A 15,960-nucleotide genomic window follows, 5' to 3' on the forward strand; every position below is an offset into this window, starting at 1 on the left:
TTGAACCCCATCAGGCATCACATATCCCAGAAATATGGCCCCTCCCAGACAGAATGTCAAAGTGAATCATACCATGTGTGATTGTGCTGCAACATTTCACTTCTTTGTTGCAAGGGAGAAGATCACCTTGTGTACTCTGAAGCATATGAAATGTGGAAATAATAATAAAAATGCACTTTCAATTAGTAATTACTGATACGGATGTTCATGACTCCAGGTACATCCATTGCTAGCTTGGCACACTCTGTTCTGGGATATGTGCAATTGACTTCATCAGTAAAGCATCTGATGAAGTCAATAGCACATCATCACAGTTCCAGCTAATGGTCTTTCAATGATATCTAAAGTAAAAGTGATGTAAACCTCCAAATCAAAGCCATCCTTTTCTGAAATGGATGTAGATGAACAGTCTCTTCCAGGTGAAGCGAAAATTTTTTGGCAGTCTCTTTCTCCCAGTTGAATGTAGCATTTACACAACAGAATTACATGCAATCAGATAGCTGAATCATTTGCTAAACTAAGCTATCAACTGTCGCTGCATAAAACCAGTCTTTAAACCAATCAAAGCATATACACAATGCCATAAAATCATTTTCCATATAGCTGTATCCCTTATAACCAGTCATCCATATCAACAGAACCACTGGAATCATTGATTGAAACACCTAATAGTGCTTGAGAGGATGAAATCTTTTATATCATAATTAAAAAGTTAAATGAAAAATCACAGATGTTGTTGTTTTCTTTCTCTGATTGGATCTTTCTTAACAATACTTTACCCCTAGTGTCAGTCAGTTGTATTAGCTTTCCTGAAGCCAGGAAAGGATCTTTCTCTCCCACATAATTGTAGGCAATTTAACTTACCAGCTACATAGGCAGAATCTTGGAGAAAATGGTTCATAGATGAATTATGCAGTTCTTGAAAACAAGAAATTTAACAAAGTACAATCAGTATGTGTGTCTTGAAAACCACATTACATCTGATGATTAAAGCAGAGCAAACATCCACAATGCTTTCATAAGGCAATGTCTGATCATGATTAATTTAGATATAGAAACAGTCTTTGATACTTCTTAACAACATAGTGTCCTTCATGAACATCATTCTTTTGGTTTGTGGAGTCAGATTACTCCAGGTTCATGACAAAAACTTCCTGAAAATACCAGAATGATTTATCAGTGATCGAACTTCTATTTTGGCAATTGCAAGTTGCCTCCAATGATTCTCTCTCTCTCTCGGAGAGAGAGAGAGAGAGAGAGAGAGAGAGAGAGAGAGAGAGAGAGAGAGAGAGAGAGAGAGAGAGAGAATCAACAGCATACTTATGATTGGTCCAAGAAGAGTGCATTCCATAGAGGTCTCTACTAAGTGCATTGTCACCTCTTATAAGAATAAATATCATAACAAATGAAATTCCAACCACATGAAACATATATCATACACTGTGCTGCCACTTTATTAGGTACACCCCTGCTGTGCACACAAATGGTTCGCCCTGCAACGTTGCAAGTCACATGACCACAGTTGTGGATATAAATGCAGCAGAACAACCTTTCTAGTATCAGTTAATCATACAAACCCTAGCAAGAATGGGGGAAAAGGAGTGATCTAATGGACTTTGAATGTGGCATGGTAGTAGGTGCAAGATGTGCTAGACAGCATCTCTGAAACGGCAGTTCTCCTGAACTTTTCAAGATTCTCGATACACCCTTGAAACTGTACCACAGTTTCAAGGGTGTATCGAGAATGGTGCAATGAACAGAAAACATTCTCTCAACAGCATTCCTATGAAAGAAAAGCGCTTGTTGATAAGAGTGGTCACAGGAGGATGACTAGATTTGTGCAAGCAAACAGACAGGCCACAATGTTGCACATCACGTCAGAATACAACCTTGGTGCGCAGAACAAAATATCAATGAACTACTAGTCGCACTTTGTCACGAATGGGCTACAACAGCCGATGGCCACATCACATACCTTTTGTTATCAATGAAGAACAAGAGAGCACGCCTCCTGTGGGCACAGCAACACCAGCACTGGACTATTGAGGATTGGAAAGCAGTTGCTTGGTCTGACGAGTCAAAGTTCCTGGTGCATCATGTTGATGGAAGGCTCAGAATTTGGCAAAAACAACACGAATCCACGGACCCGTCATGTCTGACGACTACTGTGCAAGGTGGTGGGGGGGCAGTGTTATGGTATGGGGAATGTTTTCTTGGCACACATTGGGTCCATATTACCCATAGATTCACGTCTGAATGCCACATTGTACCTAAACATCGTTGCTGACCAAGTGCATCCATTCGTGTCGATAGTTTAACCTCAGTCAGATGATTACTTCCAGCAGGATAATGCGCCGGTGCACAAAGCCCAAATCACTATGGAATGGTTCCAGGAACATGAAAATTACCTTTCTTTGCTGTAGTGGCCCACTCAGTCCGTGGATCTCAATCCTATTGAACATCTTTGGGATGAGCAGGAAAGGGCTGTTTGCTGCAGGCCTACACCTCCGTCAAATCTCAAAGAACTGCGTGACACACTCGTGTCTACATGGTACTCCATTTCTGCACAATGTTTTCAGCATCTTGTTCAATCCATGCCTAGACAAATTCAGGCTGTTTTTGAAGGCTAAAGGAGACTCAACACACTACTAGGTAGGTGTACCTAATAAAGTGGCAGCATAGTGTATGTGTCATCGTATGTATGCTGTTCATCTCATTCTCTCTTGTCATTTATTGAAGGTGACTTGCAATTACCAAAATAGAAGTTTGTTTACTAAGGAATGGCTATTGCATATTGGAATAGAAGTTTTAATCCATCTATTTCTGTAAAAAAATTTCAAATTCATCCCAATCCAGAAATATATTTAAAAAACAGATTCTACTTGCAAACTGTTTGTACATTGAGCTTATTACTGAATAATCATCTTAACTTTACAACACACAGGTTACCTTTGGTTATGTCACAAGAAATTAAATATTTTAAGAGCAATCTCTCCTAAGTCCTGGGGTGCTGAGAGAAATTTCCTGTTGCATGTGTATAGAGCTTTAATTTGGTCTCACATAGATCTCACACCACCGTGCAGAACAATCTGACTTCTTGGCAGTTTACACAGACGGCTTGAAATCAGAACCGTTTGTGGAATCTGCTGCTGTTTTTCAGTTAATACTATATCAGAGCAGATACCCCTTGACTGCAGCATATATACTGTAGAGCTGCATGCTATAGAGTTAGCTTAGATCACATAAGAAATCACTGATTCCAATGGTGTGTTATATATGCCGATTGAGTGAGTGCACTACAAGCTTTATCAGTGATGGCACTCACTAATCCTCCAACCCTATCCCGAATTCAGCAGATGATATACACTCTCTATGCAGGTGGATTCAATATCTGTTTCTGCCAGATCCTCAGTCACATTGGAATTAGAGGAAATGATTTGGTTGATACTGCAGCCAAATCGGCAGCCCTGACGAATAAACTTGACCTGTTAGTCCCCCAATACAGACTACAGGCAAGTAATATGCAGTAAGTTACATTCTCGTGGCAAGATTTGTGGCATCACCAGCTTACAAACAAGCTATATCAGATTAAGCCTGTGATCCATCTTTAGCAGTCTAGTCTATGCAGGGATCATAAAGAGGAAGTTGTTCTTGCTCTGCTCTGCATAGGACACAGCCATCTGACATATTCCTTTCTACTGAATGCTGATGACCCTCCTATGTGTGAGCAATGTGACACCGTTTTATCCATTCAACATATTTTATCTGACTGTACCAGTTTTAGAAATGTTTGTTTTACCCATCTGAATGAGTCATATACACTCAGTCATTTTTTAACTGACAATGACAGTGTGTCAGCACTTTTTAAATTTTTAAAATCGATTAATATACACTTTTATGAAATATAGGTTTTTTTTTTGTTTTTTTTTTACCTTTATACTGATTTTTTTTTTTTTTTTTTTTTTTTTACCTTTATAGTGACTTTTTTTTTTTATTGATTTGTTTTCATATTGTGAACTTTGACAAGGTAACCTTTTCAAATGTTACTAAACTCATCTTTTTGAATTTCGAATTTTATCTTTTTCATGCCACGTTATAACCTTGTTGTTTTTGTTCCACAAAAATCAAATCAAATCAAACGAAACATAGATCATGGATTACCCATGACTATCAGGGAAAGCCCTTTGCTACTTCTTAATACTATCTAATACAGTTCCCTTCAGAACATCTCCAGTCAATATCTTGTGTATAGAAGTCCCTATGAATTATTTTGGCATTTTGTGGTCTATACAACATACAAATTGACCCATGAATGCACATTTGTACAGACATAATATGTAATGGTGTAGTATGGTCAAAGTTGCTGATGTGCTCAAAACCCTGCAAAGCCAACTACAACAACAGTATACAGAAGAAAATAAAACTTCCTTTACTTTGGGAGAAAAATGCTACTATTTAACTGTGAGCAAAATAAAATGGCTTCCTTCTTACCCAACTCGTGTAAGAAGGGAGACATTTGATGATGTACAATGTTCTATGCTATTTGACAGTAAATCTAATGAAAACTGTCCTGTAGGACTTCAAGTACTCTTACACAACTGAAATGTTAACCTTCAATGTATCTTCCAAGACATCGTTACTCAAGGCCTTCCCCCCATTGAAATGTAGCATATATGGCAGAATTATGTGCAGTCAGGTTAGCTGTTGGCAATATATGCAATTGCCATTTTGTAAAATCTCTAATATATGCAGACTTCTTTTTTCTAATATATGCAGACTTCTTCTATGGTTTCAGCTAACAAACTAATTTCTCATCTTTTTTTGAAAACAAACCAATCTAGGTTATATCACTTGAAAATGTGCACAGACAGTCATTTTTTCTGTGGATACTGAGGCAGAATGAACATTCAGATCGTGCCACTTTAAAGTTAGCAATTCTTCCTGTATTCAAGAAAGATAACTAAGCAGATTATAAAAATATAAAAGTAGCATTCAATGATCACTGGTGTCAGTTATGGTGAGCTCAAGTTAATAGCAAACTCCTACAGATTAAAAATTAACTACACCTATGAGTATCAATCTTCAGATGTAATAGACAAGATGGGACGATACTGGCAAGATGCTGCATTGATCTATTTAATAATTTTACTTATGGAGGGGGGGAGAGTCGTTAGTGCTCCCACTGTCAGATTCAGCTAAGAGTTAAGGATATCCTCATTGATTACCCCCTTTATTCCAGTATCTAGAAAGCAAATTTAGAATGCTGTCTGACCTAAAGGAACTTTTTATTCTATCATGTCAGAATCAATCATCATTTCTAAGGAAATATCCTTAGAAATGATGATCTTGGGAGCTTTTAAGGGCATCCAACTATATGAATATATGAATGAATACCTAAAGTGCATCCAGTTGCATGAATATATTTAACTATATTTTGGACAAAAAAAAGTAATAAATAAATCATTAATAGGCATGATTTTTTGGCCCAAGAGGCGCTCATGCCAGCCAAATACAGTATATTCAGAAACTTGAATTTTCTGCTTTCATGTTTCCACGGAGAGTAGTTAGCTGAAAGTAAACAACTTACAGAAACTGTTTTTATTTATTTATTATGTTATAGTCTGAACCTTCATGTATGAGAGGGAGTGCCAGGAGCTTTTTTTTTTTTTTTTTTTTGAAAAATTAAAATTGATTACTTGTAGTATATTACAAAGAATTAGTTAACTATTGCAGTTATGAATATATTTTTGTTTTTACAATACACTATAATACTGCTGGCATTTGTGAAAAAAACATTATTACAACTATTCAGAAACAGCTATGTTATAAACATCAGGAGAATTTTGTTCTTATTAGATTTTTATAAAAAAAAAAATAAATAAATAACTACTGAAGTTACAAATATGACATTTCACTTTCCTAAAGCTTATATTATTACTGATATTACTAAACAGTAAGAAAAAAGTCAATTGAAAAGCATATACTAATCTTGCTATCACTGAAAAACTACTATTTTAGATATAAACCTAAAGGTTTATATCTAAATATATGAGGGTCATTGAAAAGGTTTTTCATCTTGGTATTTAAAGAAACAACATAGCCTAATTGTTTTCCCTTGTCAGTATATATATCAATACATGTCCTCCATTTTGAAGGCAAAGAGGAAATACCTATAAAAAATGAAAAGGCTTTGTTCTGGTCTCTGAAAAAAAAGCTGTAAATGGCTTCCTGGAGTCGTCATCATTACTTGAAAATTGATGCCTATGCAGCTATTTTTTAACAGTTCTGGAGAGGAAGTAATCACTAGTGGGGACCAGATTTAGACTGTAGAGTGAGTGGACTAGGTTTAGACTGTACAGTGACAACAGTTGCTTTATGGGACTTCTGTGCAGAAGTATTATTATGAAAAAAGCAAGTGTCTGATGCTAAATTCCCTCTTCTCTGTTTTATGGTTCCTCTCAAATGTTTCAGAATAGCAATAGGCATCTCAGGCATATAAATCTGTCAAAATAATCCCTTCCATATCCCAAAAACTGGTGGCTGCGATCTTCTCAGCAGAGGATTGAATCCTGAATTTTTGGTTTGTGGTGGCCCACCAACCAAAGAAAAGAAAGAAAACATCCAAGTTTTTTTTTTTTTCCATTGGTCATGCACTGATGAATCCATGTTTCACTGCTAGTTACAATTTTTAAAAGAAACCTTTTTGGATGTGTTTGAATCCAGTCAGTACAAAATTTTAGGCTTTCATCCAGTAAAGTTACCATAGGGTATATGTAGGGTTTACAGACAAATTAAACTGACATCTCATGGCATTAGTTTTGTCATAAAAAACAAGCTGATAAAAAAATAAAAAAAATACAAGAACTTCAATTTGGGAAATTGAAGATATGGGAACTAGCCGCTCGGTTAATTTGTAAGTAATTTCTACTTTTTTAGGCGATTAAGCTTAACTATTTACCTGTTTATATATTTTTTAAGCAAGTGTTGTACTTTTATTTATGTGTTGTACTTTTATTCTCATCAGGATTTATTTTTCACATTTTTCATCAGGATTTATCACATGACTGTTCAAAGAGAAAAGATGCAGGAAACTGTGATATTATTGGAACAGTTCCTATGGAAAGTGATATGCAAGGCATTTTCTTACCACCTGATGGACAGAATCCATTGTCAAAGGTTTTTCAACCTTCAGGTTTTATGTCAGATGCAGTTATTGAAGATTTAGTGGTGAAAAATAGTGGGCAAGTGTTAAAATATTTCTGCTAGTCCATTAATTATTAGCTTCTTATGTTTACATGTGTGTATATATATATATATATATATATATATATTTTTTTTTTTTTTTTGTTTGATTTTTTATTATACAGGCATACCTCGAATAACGAATAGGATGCGTTCCACGAAATTACTTCGTTAAGCGAAATTTCGTTTTCAGAGGTAAAAATACTATGGCCGGAATAGGGATACGTTCCTACGTAAAGAAAATGAAAAGCTTTTTTTTCGAACAAAGAAAAGTTTTATTAAATAAACAGTCAACTTACATACAAAGTGAAATCACATTTTAAAATATGAGTCTAAAGTTGATTGCTTATGCTTTTTTTCTCTTTCATTTAACAATTGCCTATATGGAGTTATTGCATTTAACACTGATCGCTTAACAATAAAACTTCTTCCTAAATCAGGATCATTTTCACTAAAAAAATTTAAAACGTTTTCAATGTCATTTAAGCACCTTTTTAAATCTTTGGTTAACACTTTTTCGGCAGGAACTTCTTTAACTTCGTCTTCATTATCTTTGTCTTCGTTGCTAACAAGGTTTTCTAAATCTTCCACTGAAAAACCATCATCTTCTGCATTCAATAAATTTCTAACATCCTCTTCATCGACATTTTCGAAACCTATTGATTGAACCATCTGGATAACTTCATTTCTTCTTGGATGTTATTTTCTTCTTCTAATACAACTTCTGGCCATATTTTTTTGTTGGTAGCCGTTTCCAGAACAAGCCGCTTTCGTCAACACTGAACACCAAATTTGGTGGAAATTTTTCACGTTCAATTATTTCCTTTAGTTTTTCTGGAAACTTATTTGCAGCTTCTGTTAATTTTACACTATGAATCCTGGCCCGTTTTTTAAATTTCTCGAACCAACCACGAGAAGCCCCAAAGGTTTCCGTAATTTCTTCAGTTTGTTTAGATTTCAGGTGATTAAACTGGAATGTTTTTTTTTTTATGTTAAAAGGGGCTTGAAATTGCGGACTTCGTTATATCGAAGCTTCGTTATCAGAGGTAACGTTAACCGAGGTATGCCTGTATATATTTTTAATTAACTCAGTAGTTAACTTTTCAGTATTCTGGATTGCACTTTTTATTGACTGTTCTTCTACTTCCTGTTGGGAATACTATTAATTTGATAATTTCTCTAACTGAGCAGAAGGAATCTCTTCTCTCCCAAAACATGGAAAGCAACAGGAAGCTATCATGACTTGATTATATATATCCCTTGTGTATGATGGCAGACAACTCAGAAGTTATGGAACCCTGATGATGGCAGGGTTGCCAGACCTGGCAGGGAAAGAAATGACACTTTCCGCATTGTCCAACAAGTTGAATCCTCATTGCCACAAAGCTATAAGAAGTAAAATTAGGATGGCAACATGAAATGGAAATATATTGGGGAAAAAGGGAAATTGGAAAACTTGAGAAGGGTGATGGATGGGGGGAACTGGAGGGAGTGAGACAAAGTGGGAGGGGGAGAGGGGACTTTAGAAGTTAAGATTCAACAGTATTGGAGAAAAGAGAAGAAATGGTATTGCATTAGTATTGAAACTTGTCAATGATATACAGGAATTTTGCTAGCAGGGATAAGGAGGTGACTATCCCCTTGTATAAGGCAATGGTCAGGCCACACCTTGAGTACTTCATATAGGTCTGGAAGGATGTAGAGTTGCAAGAATGAGTACAAAGAAGGGCGAAAAGACTGGTGAGGGGTGCCCTTACAAAGAAAGGCTTAAGTTCTGCAAATTGCAGTGTATGGAGACTAGGCACCTGTGAGGTGTATCTGATTGAGGTGTACAAGGCCTTGAATGGACAGCAGGCTCAATGTTGATGGGATTCTTCCTCTTGCTCAGATTTCAAGACTGATCGGTCATAAACAGACATTACTGTATGTTGTATGGCATAAATATGTGTGTTGTTAATTAGTCTGTGAATTGAAATTGTGTTGTTAAAGTCTGTGAATTTGGCCCATGCTGAATTCACAGACTTTAACAACACACTTATTAATTCTGCACAACAAACAGTAATCAACTGGAACATGCTTACACACAAACCTCACACCTCTTGGTCATCTTCAGTCATTAATCTCTCTCTCTTAAAAAATGTTTTCTCCTACAGAGTTGTCTGTCCTTGGGTACAGGTTTAATTTTGCTGTTAATAGTAATTAATACCCCATTAAAGATAGCATAGTCGAGTTATATATAAAATTAGAGAACCACCCTGATAAATACTGGATAATGCATGAGACAAATGCTATCATCAACTCCTGCATAACATAAGCAAACAGCAATTAGCAAATTTATATAAACTACGGAGGAATACAAATATTGTTGTCCAAAAGGCTGACCATGACACCATCATAATTTTAGATAAAAGTACATATTTTGAGAAAATCCATCAGGTTCTTTCGGACAGTGAAACTTACAAATTAGATAACACATACACAGATTCATGGTTAAAGAACCGACTGAACACCAGAACATCATTCTTAGGTGACTTAGAGCAAGTAAAGAGGTAAACTTACATACACTGCAAAATATTGGCATTAGAAACAACATTCTTTCACATATGTTTGGCATTCTAAAGTTGTACAAAAAAAGGTATCTGTTACGACCCATTGTTTCATTTAACAAAACGGCGCCTCCGTAGCCAGGTGGGCAGGAGCAGCAATGCGTAGCACACGCTTCTTGATTAGACCGGGGTTCGAGCCCGTGACCACCAAATACAGAGGATGCAGAGAGGTCAGGAAATGACCACCGCATATCCCCAGAGCAATATGGCCTTAGTTGCTAATGCTCCTAAAAAAAAAAAAAAATCATTTAACAAATCGGCTTTCGCAAACTTGTCGTTCTTGGTCAAAATAATATCACCTTTAATGAAATTTTCAGAATTCAGGGTACATAATACAAACCAAGATTTTGAATGCATTAACACTGTCGCACAACATCGTTTCCCTCTATACTAACGTTAATATATAGACTACACATTACAAAAATTACGGGAATTACTAACAAAGGACAACACACTTTCAATGTCTACTTCCCTCGGTATTAGCAGCATTTTAGATGGGACGGAAACTCAGTATGAGAAACATAATTTTTAAGTAGATAATTATTATTTGTACCAGCCCATTAGAAAAAATACTAGGGGTACGAATATTCTTGGCATCAACAGGCTTAAAGTATAGAAACAATACACAGGTTGTGGTCACACAGTTTGTTTGAAGTTGAAGAAAGTGTTGCAGTAGTTAAAGGTGAGAGCATGGGTTTAAATTCAGAAAAGAGGACTATGACAGGTTAAGGCACTACATAGCATCTGTGGATTGGGTGAATTCCAGAGGGAGAGCGAAAACATTACATATCATGGGATACCTTTAAAGCAATAATCACAGAAGCCATGAAAGCATATGTACAATTAAGAAAGTAGTAATAATATTTACTATATAGTGCAAGGAAGCCACAGGCTTGTGCTGCACCGGCAAAAAAAAAAAATAAAATAAATAATAAAATAAAATAACCCCCACCAAGTAGATAAGAACATGCAAACAGTGAAAATTCCACTTTCATTTTACTAATCCTTCTGAGTGCCTTAAGGCGGAAACACACTATTATCACATCACAGGACTCTCATCATGTCACTGTTTAGTGTAAACTGTGAAATCAGTTGGAGAAGAAGCATCATTGTACTGTAGAGTGACCAGATTAAAATTTGATCTCGGGTTATTCATGCTTATGTTTAGGGTATTCATTTCTTGTTTTTGAAGTACTGGAATTATACTGTATCTTAAAAAAAAATGAATACAATAAATGTGTACAATTTTAATAGCAAATTTTGTTAATTTTTACAAGTTCGTAGAATGCAAAATTAAAGAAATTATAATAAAACTAACCGAATTATAGCCTGTGCTTTAATTCGTTTAATTCAGAAAATTTTATTGCAAGAGTTATAAACACTAAAGGAAACTTTTTATAAATATTAACATCAAATGTTTTGCATAATTGTTTACAATACATATTCAATAAACCTGTAAATTATCAATAAACAATAAAAATTTACAATACATATTCAATAAATATTTGCCATGTACCTAACTGCAAACTTGCCATTGTTAGAATTTATATTTTATTGTAGATATGTTACATATTGTATGTTACGGAGCTTTTGATAAATTCATTATGCTCAAAAAGTTATTTTTATTAAAAAAAAAAATTAACTGTTAACATGTTCACTGCGACCAGTATTTGAGGGAGCACATTCAGTGTGCTGTAAGTTTTGGAATGTTGAGAAATAATAACATTCCCAAAATTCATAAATAGTAGTTGAAAAGTAAAAGTCTCTGGAATTCATAACCAGAAGTGAACACTTACTTTTGGATTGAGCTGTAAATCAGAACAAAACTGAAAATTTTATCAGAAATTTATTCTATGTACATAAATTAACCCAACACAAACAAAAATTAATAATAATGAATAAAAATGTGTATAAAGCTGTGAACAAAAATGAATCATTGATGCTAAATAGTTGTGTTCATTTGGCTGCTTAAGAATGCCCACCTATATGAGAAATGGCACATTGGATGCTGTGCCAGTACCAGTGTTCTCCGCAAGCCCTATCGAATGGACGCACTGCCTGGTGAATTTAACTGACACTCAGCTAAAATTTAAGCGATCCTTGCAGTACCGTATGGTACTGCTCACTGATCTCGATCAGTATTAATTTGAACATACTATGCGAAGTATTACACTTCCCCACCTACTTCATATTGCTACCCGGCTGGCAAAATTTTCTGGGGAGAACACTGAATACACTTGTATGCATTATATCTCAGCACTTAGGGTAATGCTTATATAATGTTGAATGCTTATACACATTGACACAGTAAACAAAACATGTTAAACGGAGTTTGCAGCAACACTGTTATTATTACTCAAGGGGGATTCAAAAGAAGAATAAAAGAGTTTGAAACTACTGGTATATGCATGTGCCCCTATAGGTTTTCATTTTTAAAATTTGTTTAAAGGTTTTAATTTTTTATTATTTTATTATATTTATTATTAGGTTATGTGATATGACCAAGATGATGGGAAATTATCGTGAAAGGCTGAAGAACATAAAAAGTAACAGTGAAATATTTAGACAAATATATGAGAACATGATTAGTGTATTACAGAAAGAACTTCAAGATATGCAAGCTGCCAAGGAAAAAGAAAGGTAACAGACCAGGGAAATCAACTCTATTACTTAATTTTAATAGGGAGGTAAATTTGTATTTCTACAAGCTGTAATTGATAATGAGTAAACTAGAACTTTTATTATTTTGTTTATTATTATGTATTTATTTAAATTTTTTTTTTTTTTTTTTAATTTGAGATTTATAATTTTCTGTTTATGCTTCAATGTGACCAGATAGGTCAGAGTTGCTTAGACTAATCATTTTGAAAATAAGTACAACCATTAAATGTATTTACCAGTCATCATGTGGACATGAACCGTCAACTCGTGTGTGTGTTTCTGCACTCTCATATTGACCACTCAGCTACATCAGTTTTTATTTGTTTCAAATTATTTTCGTACAGTAGTGGTGTTCAACATGTGCCACTTCTGCCAAACTTGTGACATCTTGGCTCAAAAATGTTAACTCAAAAAATATTTGCTCAGGTTATCCGGGATCGACCGCAATTTTCCATCCATGTTTAGTAACGGCCCTGGTCCAGGGCTGTTACTAACATGGATGGAAAATTGCGGTCCCGGATAACCTGAGAACCAGCTTTATATTCTTCAATCATATACTGTTTACTGTCCTTCAACTAAAATGAGCTGTTAGTGTAATATGAGAACAGGAGTGTCTATTACTATCCTAATTACCTTCCCAGTTTTTGCCTCCTTTTTAGTTAAACAGCCAGACAATGACTTTTAACCATAATACACATTTCATAAAAAATAAATATATATATATATATATATATATAATTACTAGCTCTATCAATGCAGCCAGTTGCAAGATAGGCGAGTAGTTTCATATAAATTACTTATACAAAAATCTCACAAATAAACAAAAAAATAAAATAAATATATATACACTACTTCCTTTGTGACTGACAAGTATAGATGTGTTTAGACATGTTGAGACCTGCAAGTCAGGTAGCTGTATAAATGTGAAGTGTTTTTTACACATTCAATTTTTAGTGCAGTTTTGCTTACTAGTATTTACCTTCTAATGTGATTTTCATTCTTTGATAGTGGCAACTGCTGATTATGTCAATCTAAATATATTTTGTTAATATTATTTTGTTTTGGCAGGATATAATATCATATGTCTAAAATGTATATGCTGCATATTTTGAAATTAAATTAGGCAGCCAAGATAAAAGTTGGTCCCCTCCCCATAAAGTATATTGTACATGTGTGGAGTGCTTGTTTTTTTTTTTTTTTTTTTTTTTTTTGATTTGGTAGTTGTTGGCGCATCGGCTTCTGTGGCCATAATGCACCTCCCAAGGTTTTTGCAGTACTTTGATCCAAGCCCTAGGCGGGAATCGAACCCGCGACCTTTGGGTTGCCGGGCAGGTACTTTACCCACTCGGCTAGCCCGGTCGGCTGTGGAGTGCTTGTGACTGTGGAAATGCAGTAAAAGAAAGCTATAATGTTTGCCATGGTGTGGAGGGAGCCGTGACATCATATTAGTGATTAATACTTTTGTCTGTAAATGTAGCAAGTTATGATGCAAAGAACAAGCAGAGCATTAGGTACCCTAATAACATTACTTCAGCTATACCCCATGGACATGAAATACCTGAACCACCTCCTTGAACATATACCATCAGATCCCAAATCTGACGTTTGTGATCTAGAGATGATATGAACTGTTTTGGTGAAGAAATTTACAACTAGAACTGGACCACAGCTATTTTAGACAAGTGCACTCTTAGCAAATCCAAGGATCTGCTGGCCTCAGGAACAGTCTTTTTCATGGCATACATTGGGAAAAAAATAATTGGTTCTCCATTTTTTAGAGAAGTTTCAATGATATATTGCAACAACATTCCTACATTTATGAACTTTTTTTGGAATTTTCTACCAATGTAGTGGAGTTTATTTATGGACTCATTGAAGCAGACCCTCACAGGAATTCTCTTTCATAATGGAAATAAGCATGCATCCATTCCTGTAGCCCATTCAGCCTGTAAAGGAAAATTATTTTTTCCTTTACGTTAAGCTATGTTTAGCTTATTTTGGAAAAAAATTCAGTTTAAGGATCATGGTTGGCCGGTGTGTGAAGATTTTAAAGTTGTTGGTCTGCTGCTTGGCTAACAGCTTGGGTATACATGAAAATTCCTTCCTTTTTGTGTGAGCAGGATAGTCGAGCAAGAAATGAACATTGGGAAAGACTAAGTCAGTCTTTGATGCAAGGTTCAAAGAAAATTAAACACTTGCCACTAGTAATTTGAAACAAGGTACAGGAACTCCCTGACTTACGTAATATTCAATTTATGGAAATTAAACCTTATGTAAGTTTTTGCTGGCTGGTGCAAACTTAAAAAAATCGTGGAAACATATTCTGCATCCCATAGGAATAAATGGAGGTATCGTGAAAATATCGTAATGTGAACCCAATAACAGGTTTTTTTTTTTTCTTTTTGGTAATTTGTTCCAAGACCTTGGAAGTTGATATATTCGCTATTTCTCTCTCTAAAAGGTAATTTTTATAATGAAAATTGCACTGCCCTTTCATCGTTATCACATATTCAATTATAAGAATCAATTCTGAATACCTTTGTGATATTTTTCTAAAACACATTTCAGGAGGTCACTACCATAAAACAATAAAAACGGCTTGCACTCTCTGGTTTATTGGGCTTTTCTCTTAGCGCATCTAATTATAAACAGGTAGTAAACTCTATCTTATTGCATTTGCAATAATTCCAATAATTATAATTGTGTGGATTTTTACGATATTATGGTGAAATGTGTTCCTCCTTCACTGAAATCTTCAATCATATAAAATCATAAATGAAATTTCAGAATCTTCTTTTCATTCCTATTTACTTATTACAATGGTGAAGGGAAAGGGACCAATGGAAAGTGCAAGTGCTGGCAATGTTAGGAAACGAAACAAAAATGATTTAAGAAATACAAAGCAGGACAAAGTTTGTCATCTATTGCACAGAATTAGGTCTCGCTGCTTCAACAGTGAATACTATTTTAAGGGACAGTGCGCATATAAAATGTCATCGTTTCATCGTTATCACATATTCAATTATAAGAATCAATTCTGAATACCTTTGTGATATTTTTCTAAAACACATTTCAGGAGGTCACTACCATAAAACAATAAAAACGGCTTGCACTCTCTGGTTTATTGGGCTTTTCTCTTAGCGCATCTAATTATAAACAGGTAGTAAACTCTATCTTATTGCATTTGCAATAATTCCAATAATTATAATTGTGTGGATTTTTACGATATTATGGTGAAATGTGTTCCTCCTTCACTGAAATCTTCAATCATATAAAATCATAAATGAAATTTCAGAATCTTCTTTTCATTCCTATTTACTTATTACAATGGTGAAGGGAAAGGGACCAATGGAAAGTGCAAGTGCTGGCAATGTTAGGAAACGAAACAAAAATGATTTAAGAAATACAAAGCAGGACAAAGTTTGTCATCTATTGCACAGAATTAGGTCTC

The 15,960-nt window shown here is 35.0% G+C and overlaps 1 protein-coding gene across 2 annotated transcripts in view; it reads left to right on the forward strand.

Annotated features, from left to right (window-relative positions):
- The window catches only part of LOC150076202 (uncharacterized), a 104,663-nt gene that overhangs the window by 55,160 nt on the left and 33,543 nt on the right, over positions 1-15,960 (forward strand). For both annotated transcript variants that reach the window (XM_090388109.1, XM_090388108.1), the window contains exons 5-6: positions 7,051-7,241; positions 12,336-12,488. In XM_090388109.1, the coding sequence (XP_090244235.1) occupies positions 7,051-7,241; positions 12,336-12,488 (344 nt within the window). The remainder of the gene's footprint in view (positions 1-7,050; positions 7,242-12,335; positions 12,489-15,960) is intronic.

Source organism: Mastigoproctus giganteus, chromosome 13 (genome assembly GCF_048544385.1).
Source record: "Mastigoproctus giganteus isolate SK-2022 chromosome 13, ASM4854438v1, whole genome shotgun sequence".
Lineage (NCBI taxonomy): Eukaryota > Metazoa > Arthropoda > Arachnida > Uropygi > Thelyphonidae > Mastigoproctus > Mastigoproctus giganteus.